The sequence below is a fragment of the Copadichromis virginalis genome, linkage group LG22 (assembly GCF_057382275.1).
Source record: "Copadichromis virginalis isolate Kocher_CV1m ecotype Utaka linkage group LG22, C_Virginalis_male_GT1.1, whole genome shotgun sequence".
Lineage (NCBI taxonomy): Eukaryota > Metazoa > Chordata > Actinopteri > Cichliformes > Cichlidae > Copadichromis > Copadichromis virginalis.
The window spans coordinates 8,825,049-8,841,490 of record NC_140638.1 but is presented as its reverse complement, the minus strand read 5'-3'; the positions used below and the strand labels follow the sequence as shown (position 1 = coordinate 8,841,490).

Genomic DNA, 16,442 nt, shown 5'->3' with positions numbered 1-16,442 from the left:
TGTGTGTGTGTGTGTGTGTGTGTGTGTGAGAGAGCTTTCAGAAAGGCTGAATTTCTCTTAATTTTGCTATTGTATACAGTTGTGTAATAAGAAACTCTGGATGATATAAGGTGGAGACATGGTTTATTTATATAGAGCACAAACCTAACATAAGGTTCTTAGAAGCATAGTCAAATAAACAGATTGTTTTCTGTGCTGTAGTCACAGACCTGCCTCTGGAGATCTAGGTGGTGATCCAAACTTTGCAGGATGGCTGGGAGCACAAGGTGTCAACCTTGAAGGGGATTGCTTGCACATTTAAAGCAAGGACGATTTTAGCTATTAATTTTGGGAAGCGATTAGAGCTTGCACAATAAATAAGGCATCTGATACTGTTGTAGCTTGATGGGTATCTGTGTATATGTAAGATGATACAAGAAGCTGGAGTTCAGAGATGCCAAATTAGGAGCTGCTCAGTTTCTCTCAGGGAGGATTTCATCACAGTTGTGACCAGCAATAACAAAGACTGCGGATTTGTACCGAAAATGTTATTTATGTCTTGTCTTGTTAAAACACATGACATAATGATAGTAAACACAGTACTGATATTCTACACTTGCGATGGGTCTTAAACATTATCTTTTGAGAGTTTGTTGAATTGTGATTCAGGTGCTGTGGATGTTCTGTTTGTTTTATATGGTAATGTCTAAATAATCTTCTGAACTGCAGGCACTCTGACACAAAACGAAATGATATTCAAGCGACTCCACCTGGGAACAGTATCCTATGGCACAGACACCATGGATGAGATCCAAAGCCATATAGTCCAGTCATACGCACAGGTGAGCAACCTTAATGACGTGTGGTTGAGAAAACCCAGCTACTGTTAGTCTGTGTATGTCTTAAGCACCAGAGTTAAAGGCATCTGGACTTTTAAGCCTTTTGGATTGGAGGTAAAATCTCTTCATGAACCTAAAAAAGAAGTCTGGTTGCCTTCAGCTCACCTCCATGCTGATTTGTTTGTGTGCATTAATTGGTGTGAGTGTATTTGTGTATATGAAAATAACATCCAATATTTTAATTCACTAAAAATAAAATCTATGTAAAAATTTTTAGCACTAATTTTTTTAGCATCCATATTATGAAAAAAGACTTTTTTTTTCTTTTTTTTTCTTTTGTAAATTTCAGAATAATGATTGTTTAGTGTGAGTGTTCGCTCAGTATTACTTTAAAACTATAACACATATGCCTAACGATAGACACTGGGTACACAATTTACTTGACTTTTGAAAATTTGTGCCCAGCATGGGCGCGTATCCAGTTAAAATTAATACTTTTTTTCCCTCAGTGTTTTCCCGCTTATTCCTGCCCCTCTCTGCGGATCAGTTTAATCAATTTTTATATTGAGCTAAGAATAAGTTTTCCAGGAAAGAAGCCCATATTGTCCATTCATCATGCGGCGTCCCTGAGAGACTCCCTGTACTGTAAGCAAGTGTTTCCTCACTGGGTGGCTCAGATCTGGCTGCAGTCTTGACAGAATGATATTGTTCGCTCTCAGCCAGCTCCAAACAGCTGGTCGAGGCTGAAACCATCTGCCCCGCACCCTTATGTCTAATCTCAGCTAATGAAAAATGACTAGTCTTTTTAGCGCAGGACAGCTGAAGCAGTGCTGATCAGCAGTGCCTCTCTCATTTGTGCTATACAATACTTTTTTCTGTACTGTACTGTCACAGTGATGTGTAAAATTTAAAGAGGATCATTTATAATATAGTCTAAAAAAACCCCACCTAAAGGTCTTAATTTAATCACAACTTTTGCCTACAAGTATCTGTTGTACATTTAGAAGAAATCCTCCATTTATATCTGTGACACTGTGTTTATCTGGCTGAATGGCATAATAATCTCTGCCTGTAGATCTTTCAGTCCCTTTAGATAAAGTTTGTGTACTTACTGTACTCCTGTCAGCCCCTTTCTCTGCTCAGCAGGAGTCAAGTCTAATAATAAACCAAAGTCTAATGCTCAGTAGAGTGCAGTCCTCCTGTCAACTACAGCTGGCTCTGTGGACTGTTGTCATGCTCAGTAATCGCACACTTAAACTGATGGTTCTTGTCAAAAGAGATGAAAATGTAAAAGCCCTCAAACCAAATATAACAAGATAGAGACTATGCTGCAGTCCTCTCCTCGCTGTGTCATCTAGCTTGAACAGGTGTGTCAGATTGATAAGAACTAGCTGTTTCTTACTGTGTCTGCAGGGATAAATATATATAAATATACTCCAGATTCAGTTCTTTTAGGCACTGGATCTGGTACCTTGCAAACACATTTTTAGCCATAACTCATGAATTCACATGGATATTTCAATATTTCACAAAAATGTTTAAAAGGATAAAGTGATGACATTTTGTATACAACAGCTCAAAGGTTCATGTAACTGTGCAACACTATGCTGGCCATTGTTCCTTTACTCAGTGCCATAACACAGGAACAGCCGAGCCCAAATCTATAAAGTTCTTTTAAAAAACTAAATATTTAATACAAGTCTGGACAGAAACTGTTGTCAGCTGCAGACTGTTTGTTCTTACTTCAGGCAACTTCCCAGCCATCCAGTGGTAGTGCCACTGGTGCCACGCCATCGCGGAAGACCCAGGCATCAGGCCCAAAGGTTCGTAAGAGCGTTAGCAGCCGGATCCACGAGGCCGTGAAAGCCATCGCCCTGTGCCACAACGTCACACCGGTGTACGAGTCGCATGCCGGAGTAAACGGGGAGACTGAATCTGCAGAAGCCGACCAGGACTTCAGTGATGACAACCGCACGTATCAAGCCTCCAGCCCAGATGAGGTAGATATAAAGCACAGTGGTTATCCTGGTCGTCAAAGATTAGATTATAGCTCTATTTCCACCTCGTATTTAGCAAACTTATCTAATTTGGGTGGGTCACAGTTTTCCTCACTTGTCAAAAACAATATTTTATGACTACTTTGGGTTAACAGAGGTTAACTTGTTGTGATGCAGATTACATTTGGAGTTGGAAGCTGGCAGGGAACGTAAAATAGAAAGCTAATGAATTAAATCAGCACATTGTTAAGATTGAATAACTGTCTGAATTGAACACATTACAGTGCACTACATAAAATTATTTTCTTTACCTTTTAGAGTCCATTTTTTCTACAGTCACACAGATGTGTTTAAATAATCTGTGTGTGACAAATTGTCACAATACCGCCCTTGTCATGAGTGACATTTCTGGGTGATTCCCAGCTCATTCAGAGTCTTTGGAAAAACCCATAATATATTTTAAAGTCAGCTTAAATCTTTATTTTAGCACCTTTTAATATTTTTGTAGGAGAAAACATGTATATACTAAACAAAAGGATGCGGAAAAGGGAGATTTTGCTTTTGAAACACTCATTGTAAAAATATTTCTAATCTCTTTCTGTGTCATTTATTAGCCATCCTAAATAATCCTGCTTAGTCATAATTATCATTTCACTGGCAGAAAGTCAAAGGTCATGAACTCTTTTTAGAGGTTAAGCTTTTTAATTGTCTATATTAGCTGCCTGAGAATTTACTGCTGTAACTGAAGGAAGAATGCAGCCCGGTCCCCACGAGGATCCTCAGTGTTTCCTTTCTCCATGTAACACGAGAGCTGGATTACATGGAGAACACATAAAACACAGAAGGAAAACGACAAAAAAAGTCAGGCTTTTGTTTTGTTTTGTTTTTTTTAACAGTAGTTTAATGCAGATTGGAGGGGAGTTAATCTACCCTTAAAGGCCCACTGCAGCATTATTGGCATGTTTATCACCACTGACATGTGAAGGTTCGTAAAGCCTATGTGAGACTGGCAGAGTTTCTTTTTACCCCCTGCCACCTTTGGCAATCAAAATAAAGATAAAAGCGTATTAAAAGATAAATCTAATTTTTCTGTTTTACCTGCACTACCTCCCTCCAAGTTGATGGGTATATTTATTTATATCCCCTCTTTCTGCTCTGTCTCTCCTCCCTCTATTGTCTCACACTGCTTGGATTGATCAATATTTAATTTTCTCACTGGGAGGATGAGAGGTGTAGATCTGTGATTGTTGGTAGAACTCTCCCTTCCCCTTTCACTCTCTCCTTTGTTCTTTCTCTGTCTTTCATTTCCCTCTTCTTTTGAATCCTTCGTCTCATTGAATGCAGCATCCGATCTCAGCCGCTATACTTCTCTTAGTTTGTTTGGCCCGCTCATCATTTCGGATATCATAAGCAGTCATAAAGTGGAAGCTACTGGGATCAGAACAAAGGTCGTCCGACCTGTGGTCTGATTAGAAAAAAATATTTGAGTGTAGCCTTTAAATGTGTGTGGCTTTTTTTTTCTTTCCTACATTTTGTCACCTTTCAGGAGCTCGTATTAAATTACACACTTGGTCTTTCTGGATTGAGAAGTTTGACAATTATTGTTCAGCTGTCATTAAGATCAGGAAAATTGTGTCACTTCATCTCCAATGCAAGAAAAGAAAAGCATTGCAGCAGCTGCTATTTCACATTTAATATTCTCCTTTATAAAAAATATTTCTTTGCTACTTCCTTTTTAATGGCATACATGCAAGGCACGTCAATTTGATAGTGCCTGATCCTTCCAAGTTTGCAAAATTCTGTTGAAAAGCCAAGAAAAAGAGAAATCTTTGTGAAATTCTCCCTAAGATTCATGTCATGGGAAACACCAGGTTGGATCCATTCAGTTCCTGCAGTTGAAAAGCAGCTGAGCTGGTGGTCACTGGCTATTAATATTTGACTTCTTAGACTCTGTCATAGTGTTGATAATTTTTATTTGGAGCTAAAATCAAAAGCTTTGTGAAGATAACTCTGTGTCAAAAAAAGGTGAGATACATTATGTAAACAATATGAACATGCTGGGACATTGCTTTTTAATTTAGCTTTGCAGATTCTCAGGTAAATCCAATTTCCAAAGTTACAAAAAAAAGAATTTAGGTTCAATTCATTCAGTTCTAAAATCACCAAACTGCAATGCTTCCTCGCTAATTAAATGGTGTCGATTACACCACAATGATAATCAAGTAAATATACTTTTCCTTCCCGTTAAGTTTGCATGTGTCCCTGTGTGCTTATCAATAACAGTTAAAAATGTGTACAAATAGCAGGACGGCTGTGAAGGTTTGTTAAACTGGTTATGCAAGAACTTTTACTCAAATGCAAAAAGAAGACGCAAACTAGACGATTTATAGTTTTGTATTTGGGATAAACAAGTTACCAACAGAAGTTTCTCATGAATCCAGATGCACAATTTCTGCTCTGTCTTGAGATACTCTTTCAAATCTAAAGTGTGTCAAATGATCCCAAAATAAATTGAGCTCTTCAGGGTGCACCCTTTTATGTTACCAGTGACATTACAGCAGAAAAAAGAATTTAACTGTTAAGAGTCCACTTGCCGCTATTGTGATTTACATGGCTGCTAAAACACAGTGAACACAGTTGAAATGATTGATCGTGTTGTTTAAGAACGTCTGCCATTGCAGTAAACTAGTCAGCAGCAGTCGTTTTTTTTAGTAATGTTGTAACACACGCAGTTTGAATCACATGCAATTTGTATCAAAGTTGACAAAGCTTTAAATAGTTTTTGTAGAGCTGATAAAGTAGATTAAAAGGACTCTGTTTAATGTCAGCACATGTTGTGTGTCAATTCATGTGTGTCCATGTGCAGCTATGTGAACACACACACAGGATAATGGCACACAGATGTGTGTTAAGTAAATATAGGCAGCCTTTTTACGGAGCTCAAAGGGGGAGCAGGAGAAATGATGGGGTATTAACAGGAAGTTCTAATTTGTAGGTCGGAGTATAATAACAACCTTTGAGTGAGCAAATTGAAAATGAACCCATTGAGGATTGAGTCGTGTGCAGCTGAACACTCACTCGGGGGCCGCAGTTCCTGCTGAGGGGAAAAAGAGGAAAGAGAAACAGAAAAACACTTATGTGGAGCTGAATGGGAAGAGCTCAGCAGCTCTGGAGATGCCGTAACACACTCTCATCCTTTAAGTGCATGTGAAAGTACATTTAATCAGCTTACATGTTGTCAACTTTCATCATTTTCTTTCCTACATAAAGTGATTTTCTCATTAACCTGTTAGTTTTAGTAAACATTCATCCTAAAATAAAGATTTTAAGTATTTTAATTTGATCCTCAAACATTGTGAACAAGTATATCTTGTCTGCTGTTTTATTAAAGTCAAAGCATCGAATCTTCCTCAGGTGGCGCTGGTGCGGTGGACAGAAAGCGTTGGTTTGACCCTGGTGAACAGAGACCTGACCTCCCTGCAGCTGAAGACTCCCTCTGGACAGATTCTCTCCTTTTACATCCTGCAGATCTTCCCCTTCACCTCTGAGAGCAAAAGGATGGGCATCATTGTTCGGGTGTGTATAATGATATCCTCCTTGTTGTGTGGTCTGAGTCATGCCTGTTTCTGTTATTCCTGCACATAATGAGGGCTAATTTTTAAGATAGGTTTGAACCTAATCTTGTAATTCTGTTTATTGTTGCTTCTGTTTAGCTTAGTTTCCACAGTAATGCCTTCAAATTTAGAAGAAACGTAGCTATTTTTATTTTCCAACTATTTAGGAGGAGTCAACGGGGGATATCACTTTCTACATGAAGGGTGCTGATGTTGCCATGGCGAGCATCGTCCAGTATAACGACTGGTTGGAAGAAGAGGTACAAATTTGAGTCATATTAAAGATTTTACTGGATACTTCCTGTAAATATAGTTTGGACAGAACTGGATCAAAGAAGCGCAAATTCCATTAAAGTTAGTCTTAACCAAATTTTGGTTCAGGATGAGAATCACAACAGTGAGTCGGTGACACTATTCCTGCACTCTTAAGTGTTCCATGTGTTTGCACACGGTTACTATAAGGCAGCACGCTTGGATTGGTGCAGTTTGTCAAATTAGTGCCTCAGCTAGTGCCAGATAAAGACTGTTACCTGATTGGTCTTTCTAAGATTCAGTTTCATTCTAAACACCATTAAAAAGGTCTTGAATATAACTTTGCTTATGCTGAAGGAACCTGGTTTAACTGACTCCCGGATAGGTCCCCGATTTGTAGATCTTTTAGATTGTCACTGCCCGAAATTCTCAATATCTCTGGCTCAGAATTGGAGTTAGGGCTGATGTAACCAGTTTTTCTTCTTGGCTACTTGTAATTACAGTCTATGTAAAATGATGGGCAGACAGCATAATTACAGGTTTTGGAGCAGGGACAAGAAACATCGTGTTCTAATCAGTCTGTGCGCATCCTCAAAACATTTTTGTGTGAACTGTTGACGCATGCTGTTCTCTCATAACATAATAGTTAAGGGATTGTGGAGCTTTAAATATAAAAGATTTTAAATACAGTTGTTGAACTCAAACTAAATAAATAAAAGTTATGCTGAAAAACACCTGCTTTAAAAATATATTATGCAATTTCATGTCTTAAAAAGGCATGTTAATTTAATGTATACTAAATGTAGTCTTTCTATAATAAAGATGATACATGTTGAATCTACTGTTTAAGTCTTAAACATTGTCACATGTGGGAACTCTGCCAGTATTTTTCTCATTTGTTTCTACTTATGTGAAGTAATAAAATAACCAACATGAATAACAAATATACGAGAGCTTAGCTGCTTATGGCATCTCTATTAATGGGGACATTTCATCAAAAGATCAACAGGCCACCTACACCAGTTTGGTGGTCGAAGGTCTTGTGCGCATATGTTCATAATTATATTGGCATTATTGAGTCATTTAGCACCGGGGGCAGCTTTTGATTTAATTAGTGACCTAGATAAAGTTGAAGTAATTACAGTATGTCATATTCTTGAACAATGGTGCTAATGATGTCCTGTTGGCCGTAATATCCCGTTGTCAGATCAACGCGCTGCAGTTACTCAGCTTGTCAATAACCAATCAAGTGGACAGATTGCCCCTATTGGTGTTTCATATCAAAAATAAACTGCCATCCATCCCTTTGTTTTACTGTGTCCTCTGAATTTCACCACAGGGTATGTTATTCAATATTGATTTCTTTTGGTGTTGGTAACAATATGCTGTTATTGACAGTAGTGTCTGCATGGTGTACTTGCACAGCAGCTGCTCTAATAAAAGAACTTATCTGCCCTAGATTTGATTGAAATTCATCTCAGGGAAACATTCGCAAACATTTATTGTAAATACACAACATCTTCTACTTCAGTCAAGAGCGATGAAGCTTTTGAAAGATACTTGAGACTGAAAACACCCCTGAAATAGATCTCTGATCTCCTTCCTTTCAGTGTGGGAACATGGCCAGAGAGGGCCTGAGGACTCTGGTGGTGGCGAAGAAGTGTTTATCTGAGGAGCAATATCAGGACTTTGAGGTATGCAGGTTTATCAGTTGTTGGTTTATAAGGAACGATGTGTACCTCTTTAAATCTAATATAGTCTGCTTTGACAGCCCTCCAAATGAAAATCTAAATATGTGTTTTCACTGTACGGTCATTTTTGAGGGTGAAGTTTGTGGTTCCTCTGGACTTTTAACTTACACTTACTGATATAACTGTCATAAACAACATAATGAAAGAAGAGTAGATGAAACAAATGTTTAAGTAACTCATAAAAAAAAGGAATTCTTTGACATTAGTAAACAACCACAAACCCATCATAATCCTCAGATCACTTTCATGTTTGCCTGTAAATACATTTATTGGTTTTTGTAGTCTCTGCAGTTCAAACTACTCTAAAGGGAGAATAACAGGCGTGTCCACTATTTGCGGTTCTGAAGCTCTGAATCGCTTCATGATTTTATTCGTTATTTTTGTTCTTTCTTCTTTTTTTGTGCAGAATCGCTACAATCAAGCGAAACTGAGTATCCACGATCGAACCCTGAAGGTCGCAGCAGTGGTGGAGAGTCTCGAGCGAGAGATGGAGCTTCTGTGTCTGACTGGTGTGGAAGACCAGCTACAAGCAGACGTCAGGCCCACGCTGGAGCTGCTTAGAAATGCTGGCATCAAGGTCGGTGCAGAAATAAAACTGGACGCCAGACCGATGCTTTTTTTTTTTTTCGTCAGATCATCTCCACTTTGATTTATTTACTTTGTTGCAGTCCAACAAAACTATTAAAGTAATAGTGACATGGTAGTGTTAGTGCAAGGGAGTAAAAGAAAAAGGTGGAAGAAATAATTAAAAGATTAAAACAACTTAATTTTTCTCAATTGAGACTGAAGAAAAATTCATTTTGCTGCTTGTTAACATTATGTTTAAACAACAATATTGATACCTTGAAGGAAAGTTGCTTAATAATTACTTCAGGAGGGATAAAAAGCAGGAAAACTATAATATTACACCTAATCAGAATTTGATGTATTTTCAGGTTAATTAACCATGAAGTGTTGGAGATAACTGAAGATCTTATTTGTTTAATTTTACTCCATTTTTGTGCTGTTTCTGTAACACTTTGTGTTTCTTCATGTTGTTTTCTTCTCAGATCTGGATGCTGACTGGGGACAAGCTTGAGACGGCTACGTGCATCGCTAAAAGCTCTCATTTGGTTTCCAGGAACCAAGACATCCACGTCTTCAGACCGGTACGCTGTTTTATTTGAAAACATGAAGTGTTTGCATAAAAGGACCTGTCGGCTAGTTGGCTGCTTCACACTCTGGGTGTAACTCAGTTTTTCAGGGAGGGTGGATAAGAGATTATGGTTACCATACCACCTTTATTTTTAAAGCAGTTTAAAATAAAACTACTGTTTTAAATCGCTGTAATAATAATAATTATAATGGATTGCATTTATATAGCGCTTTTCGAGACCCTCAAAGTGCTTTACATTACAATTCGACTACTCATTCACTCTCACATTCACACACTGGTGGAGGCAAGCTACAGTTGTAGCCACAGCTGCGCTGGGGCAGACTGACAGAAGCGAGGCTGCCATATCGGCCCCTCTGGCCAACACCAGTAGGTGTCTTGCCCAGGGACACAACAACCAGGACAGACAGAGCTGGGGATCGAACCGGCAACCTTCAGGTTACGAGATGAGCTTCCAAACCCCCTGAACCACATATACAAATAGCATAAACAATAAAACATGTTAAAAATTAGGGAATTAGAAAAAATAGTAAAACAAATAGAGTCAATCTCTTAAAATGTGCCAAAGGCTTCAGCAAATAAATATGTTTTAAGAAGAGTTATAAACTCAGAAAGAGCAGAGGTCTGCCTAACGTGCAAGGGCCAATCATGCTACAACTTTGGAGCAGTTACAGCAAAAGCACGGTCACCTCTAAATTTACCCTTGGTGTTTGGCACCTTAAAGAGCTGCTGATTGGCAGACCTAAGGGAGTGGGCAGGTGTGTATGGCTGTATTAAAAACTACCGTATTTCCCGGACTACAAAGCGCACCTGAATATTAGCCGCACAAGCTAAAATCAGGGGAAAATCCTGTTTTGTACATACATTAGCCGCACCTGACTAAAAGCCGCAGGTGTTTCAATGTTGACTTATCATATGTAAGAGAATATGCACAAAGGGAATTGTCAGGAAAGAGATTGCTGTTTGGAGACACACCCCTTTTATTAATATTTTGAAAAACAAGTTATGGGTACATATTTGCACATGTAGTACATAACAGTAACCTACAGCACACCAGAAAAATAGATTCGGACTACCTTTTAGGCTCAGGTGCAGTGACACAGCTTTAACAAGAAGAAAAGTCAGTCATTCACCATCTTTCTCTTCTTCCTGCGCTCTAAAACCACCAAAGTCCTCTTCTCCAATGTCGGAAACGAACAGGCTCAGGATGGCTTCGTCATCCACTCTCCGCTTCTCTCCTTCGTTGTCACTTTCAAAACCAAAGAAATCCTCGTTGTCAGTGTCAGAGTCGAACACCCTCAGAAGGGCCGTGGCGGTGTCGTCCTCTTCATCATGCAGCAGTCCAGCCCTTCAAAATCCGTTGGTGATCGTGGATGTTTTCGCACTTTTCCACGCTGTCAGAATCCACCGGTGGAGTTGGGCATAACTTGCTTTTCGCAAGTTTATCGCCGCTCGTCATCCACGCCTCCCGCTGAATGCGTAGCGCTACTTTGAAGTTTGTTTTTCGCGCTACTTCGTACGGCACTACGTTGCCTGGTGGACGGACATGTGACTAACATACCACTCTTGAACCCCGATCCTTCCGCCAGGCAACGTAGTGCCGTACAACAGCGGAACAAACAAAACAAATCGTCTTACGATATGACAAAAATCATGGAAAATCCATAGAAAAGCCGCACCTGACTAAAAGCCGCAGGGTTCAAAGCTGGTGCAAAAAGTAGCGGCTTATAGCCCGACAATTACGGTACTTTTCTATCCACTTTTCTAAAAGCATATATATTATGTTAGCTCTTCATTTCACGATTGCATTTTGCCTCTATACAGACTGTCTACCTGCATGTAAGAGAAGCCTGCCTGCCTGATTAGTAGAAATGTGTCTATAAGTAAACTTCAAAGAGTAAATGGAAAGCTTATGGCAGTCTTGTCCACTTTGCATTTTCCAAAACAGATAGCTGTTCACTAAGATTAAATGTGCGATAACAAAAAGCCTAAATGATCTTGTGGATAATTGTATTGTGTGGCTCTCAAGCAGGTCTCAAACAGAGGAGAGGCCCATCTGGAGCTGAACGCCTTCAGAAGGAAACATGACTGTGCTCTGGTCATCTCAGGAGACTCCTTAGAGGTACTACAGCGCAGTGCAGTGACGCTTGCACAGCCGATGATGTTGAGGGTGTACTTCTTAGCCAAAACGAACACTTTGGAGTTCACCCAAGAAGTGGAGGAGTTGGAGAGGGAAAGATAATAAAAACAACTGGAACAGTGAGCTGAATTTTAAAAAAAAAAAAAAAAAAAAAAAAAAATGAAGTTAAGCAGGAATTTAACATTTTCACTGTGTTTTCTGGTCAACAAGTTAATTTATGTCACACAACCTTTGGGTTTTTTTTGGTTTTTTTGTTAGTTTTTTTTAAATGTATGCTACTTCCTTTGTGGTGCTACAGGTGTGTCTGAGGTACTATGAACACGAGTTTGTGGAGCTGGCGTGTCAGTGTCCGGCGGTGGTCTGCTGTCGCTGCTCTCCAACTCAGAAAGCTCAAATCGTCAGACTCCTCCAACAGCACACAGCCAACAGAACCTGCGCCATAGGTAAGTGTTGACAGATATAGGGGCGGCAGACCTGCTTGCCCACAAGGCATTTGGCTACGATCCACGGACAGCCTGGGAAAATCTGTTAGCGGGAGAAAATATCTGTGTGAATTTAGCCCCATCTTTTCGAGAGGAAAGTGTTTACCATTTATAAAACTCTGGTGAACAGACAAATTAAACCAGACCGATTTCATACTCGTGTTTGGGATACAAGCTGAACTGGTTTGTAAAATGCTTCAGAGAAAAACACATAATTTCACAGTCTCTTAACCGTCCCATCCCAGATGTGACCATTTAACATCACTGATTTTAGTTGGGTTAGAGGAAGATTCATGTGGTCTTAGACAGAGTATTACTGCATGTGTCCACAAGATGGCAGTGAAAACTCACTGATTTAAAAATGCCCATTCCAGCTGCTACTTCTAGAAACTGCATCATGTAATTTGTAATTTTGTGGCAGGTGATGGAGGAAATGATGTCAGTATGATCCAGGCTGCAGACTGTGGCATCGGGATTGAAGGAAAGGTAAAGCCTGCTGCACATTTCATTCAGACCTTGTGTGTCTTATCCTGGATTAGGTCCAATAACTTAATTTGGTCATAAAAACTCTAAAAACCTTGACTCAGATCCCTCAGTTATAAAACTGGTAAAACGAAGTGGCATGTCTTTAAATGTGAAGAAAAAAGAAAACGGTTGTTCTACTTTAGCTTAGCATCTTTATTCTGTTTGTTTCACATAGGAAGGGAAGCAGGCGTCGCTGGCTGCAGACTTCTCCATCACTCAGTTTAAGCACATTGGCCGCCTGCTCATGGTTCACGGCAGGAACAGCTACAAGCGTTCTGCAGCGCTTGGCCAGTTTGTCATGCACAGGGGCATGATCATCTCCACCATGCAGGTACAGCGATAGTTAAATTAAAACACAGACAAAACACTACAAATGCTGTATGTTTCTTGTTACATATTTTGAGCCTATATTTTGCTTTTGATCGTTCCTAATGAGTTCATCATGAAAGTTGTTTTGCGGTTAAAACGAAATTACAAATTCCCCACAGCGGGGACATTAAAATTCCTCATTTGGTGACTTTATGACACCAGTTTTGTGTCCTGTCCTCAGGCCGTCTTCTCCTCCGTCTTCTACTTTGCCTCTGTGCCTCTGTACCAGGGTTTCCTCATGGTCGGGTGAGTACCTGAAGTCTCATGGGGCCAGTGTAAGGACAGCTTCACAACAGCATAACCCTGATGCAAGCTTCTACAGTATTCGATCATATAACCTTCAGTTTTGTTGCCTCTCCTGTCTTCGTCTCTCATTTCTTTCTCTTTTTTTTTTATTTATTTATTTTTTTTATACTTTGTGTGTAGGTATGCGACTATCTACACCATGTTTCCTGTATTCTCCCTGGTCCTGGACCAAGATGTGAAGCCAGAAATGGCCCTGCTCTACCCAGAGCTTTATAAGGACCTCACTAAGGTTTAATCCCATTTTTTTTTAATCTTTGGTTTTGACAGCTTTCCTTCGTTAGAATTTAAACAAGTAACAACATGTCTTTCTCTCTTTCAGGGACGTTCATTGTCTTTCAAGACTTTCCTCATTTGGGTTTTGATCAGTGTCTATCAAGGTGTGTTTTTCCTTATCATTCACTCACATTTGCTTCCTAAAATCAACTTTCAAGTTATAGCAGAACCATCTACAGCGTGATTCTATCTTTAAACTGTCAGAGCAACTCTTCAGCCACCATTTCATCATTTGTGCATTGTCTAGTAGCACAGTCCCAGGGCCCCTTCAAACCCTTGCACAGTCCGTTTCTCAGTATCTAAGGTTTCCAACTGCCATCCGCTTTTACATGCAAGCTTTTGTCTGTCCAGTAAATCGATATTTCTGTAATCGCTAAGCCATGCAGCGAGTGAGAAAGATCTATGTTCTTGCTCAAGCGTGACTTCCTGACAGCTCGAGGTTTTTAATTAAAGGCCAATACTCGGTATGTGGAAAGGGAAAAAAAGCAATATGAAAGGAAGAAAATATTAGGAACTGATTGGGCATAATTTATTACAGACGTTGAGTCGGTGGAATGCGCTGTATTAAGCCAATATGAAAAAGCAATTACGTGATCAGTTATAGGCTATTAAGCTCAATTTGTGTAGTGTTATGATAAAATGAAAGGCTATCAAGATACAGCAGGCGCCCAAAGATGAGTGTGTGTCTGGACACTCAAGAGTGAGACACACTGGAAGTCATTGTGGATCCTTCAGCCTCATAAATAATGTTATTGAATCAGTCCTTATCTGCAGACACCATAATCCTTAACTCAGTGTCCCAGACCACTGTTGATGAAACTGATAGACTGGGCCAGTTAATCTTTAGAAAACAATCGTGATTTCTTAAAGGGAGATCTGGTGCACAGCAAGTCCTGAATGAATAATGAGTAATGTAATTTTAGTTAAGCCCAGACACTTAGACCAGACCTAATCGCGCAAAAAAGTTTTTAAAGTCCGCATGTTTCCTTTGGCGCCACCAGGGGGCATCCTCATGTACGGCGCGTTGGTGCTGTTTGAGTCGGAGTTCGTTCACGTGGTTGCCATCTCCTTCACGGCGCTCATCCTGACTGAGCTGCTGATGGTGGCGCTGACGATCCGCACTTGGCACTGGCTCATGGTGGTGGCTGAGTTCTTCAGCCTGGGTTGCTACCTCGCCTCACTCGCCTTCCTCAACGAGTACTTTGGTAGGTATACCTTTCCTCTGAGTTTTTCACTACTGGTTTACTGACCTTTTAAACATTTAAGGTTTCAGGAGATAATAGAATATCTTTATATTTAAAAATCCTATCAAATAGTTATATGAAAGCTTGTATGAGAACTTCTTGTTGTACTTTAATCTACTGAATATTTTCTCATTAAAATAAAACCTTAGTCTGAACAACCATGAAGAGTGATGCTAATATGCTATTTTTCAGTTGCTAAATAGTCAACTAACCTGCTTGTGAACAGCTTGAACAGTTGGTGTGAGGCTTTTACTTTTGGTTTGATACGTCCAGTATTGATTGGTCTGAGTACTTCAAGGAACCGCCTTCTTCTTCGCTGTGCCCGCTCTGTTTAGTTTGATGTAACACTACTTGGCACCTAAGTGTTGCGCTGTTGTTTAAACCCTCAGCTCTGTGCTTTTATTCCCTCCTCAGTCTTTTTCTTCTCTCTGTCTGTCCTATTTTTATTTCTTTCTTCACTGCTAACTTTTTGCACTGCACTCACTGTTTCTGCTGCACTTCTTTTGCTTCTGTGTGTCGGCAACAGGCATAGGCAGGGTGTCGTTGGGAGCTTTCCTTGGTAGGTGTACAGCCTGTGAATTCACACCCCTTTCTCCTTCATCTGTCTCTGATATTATGTATCTGGTCTTGCATCTGTATGTTTGCATCATCTTATGTTCTTGGGTTTATTTTGTCGTGTGGGTCGTTTTCATCTCACGTGTTTAAGTTTTTATTTTCATGCTTTGACCAATACGCAATCACCAACATAATTTTAGAGCGCGATCATGTCGCTGTGATAAAGTCTTTATCTTTCCTTCTCCCAGACTCGTCCTTCATCACGACTTGGCCTTTCCTGTGGAAGGTGTCCGCCATCACACTCGTCAGCTGTCTTCCTCTCTACATAATCAAATACCTGAAGCGCAAATTTTCACCACCAAGCTACTCCAAGCTCTCCTCATGAGCCAAACTGGGATTATGTTTTTGTTAGGTTTGTAGTTCTGTGCAGCAATGAGCTTTGTAATTTTCGCACTTTTTGTACACACTGGTCCTCAGTGATGGACAGAGGAAACACTGGAACAATCAAAAAAAAAAAAAAAAAAAAAAAACTGAAAGAAAGTTGTTGGTTTTTTTTTTAGGGGGGGTTTGCCACTGATACATGGAATTACTTGAAAAGATTGAGCACATAATAAAAGACTGTCAGAGGAGGGGTACAGGCGCGGTGACTGCACTTGGAAGGCCCGAAACACTTGACCCCACTTTTTCCCAAAGGGGGTCGACCTGCCTTCGTTTGTTTTAAAGCATTTAAATACATCAGCTCGTCATTTTATACAGTTCAGATGCATTACTTTCAGTGTTTAGATTTTTATATGTGGCGTTTGGAAACTTTTTTACTATAAGTGTCACCTTTTTTTTTAATTTTATTTATGGTATTAATTACAGTTGCTGGGCGGTGTGTTTGAACAGTGTTGAGCTGCAGTAAGGGAGAAAAGGATGATTCACTGGTTTCTTGTGTTACTGTAAATAAAGTCTTTACATGCA

The 16,442-nt window shown here is 39.7% G+C and overlaps 1 protein-coding gene across 5 annotated transcripts in view; it reads left to right on the top strand.

The window, feature by feature from the left end:
- The window catches only part of atp9b (ATPase phospholipid transporting 9B), a 47,741-nt gene extending 31,299 nt beyond the window's left edge, over positions 1-16,442 (top strand). For 2 of the 5 annotated variants that reach the window (XM_085445449.1, XM_085445453.1), the window contains 17 exons: positions 709-821; positions 2,567-2,818; positions 6,230-6,391; positions 6,597-6,689; positions 8,292-8,375; positions 8,839-9,009; positions 9,482-9,580; positions 11,615-11,707; positions 12,024-12,168; positions 12,629-12,693; positions 12,908-13,063; positions 13,283-13,347; positions 13,528-13,636; positions 13,727-13,784; positions 14,682-14,885; positions 15,451-15,483; positions 15,728-16,442. In XM_085445449.1, coding sequence (XP_085301575.1) covers positions 709-821; positions 2,567-2,818; positions 6,230-6,391; positions 6,597-6,689; positions 8,292-8,375; positions 8,839-9,009; positions 9,482-9,580; positions 11,615-11,707; positions 12,024-12,168; positions 12,629-12,693; positions 12,908-13,063; positions 13,283-13,347; positions 13,528-13,636; positions 13,727-13,784; positions 14,682-14,885; positions 15,451-15,483; positions 15,728-15,864 — 2,039 coding nt within the window. In that variant the 3' untranslated portion in view covers positions 15,865-16,442. The remainder of the gene's footprint in view (positions 1-708; positions 822-2,566; positions 2,819-6,229; positions 6,392-6,596; positions 6,690-8,291; positions 8,376-8,838; positions 9,010-9,481; positions 9,581-11,614; positions 11,708-12,023; positions 12,169-12,628; positions 12,694-12,907; positions 13,064-13,282; positions 13,348-13,527; positions 13,637-13,726; positions 13,785-14,681; positions 14,886-15,450; positions 15,484-15,727) is intronic. The other 3 variants (XM_085445450.1, XM_085445452.1, XM_085445451.1) reach the window with 3 other exon arrangements.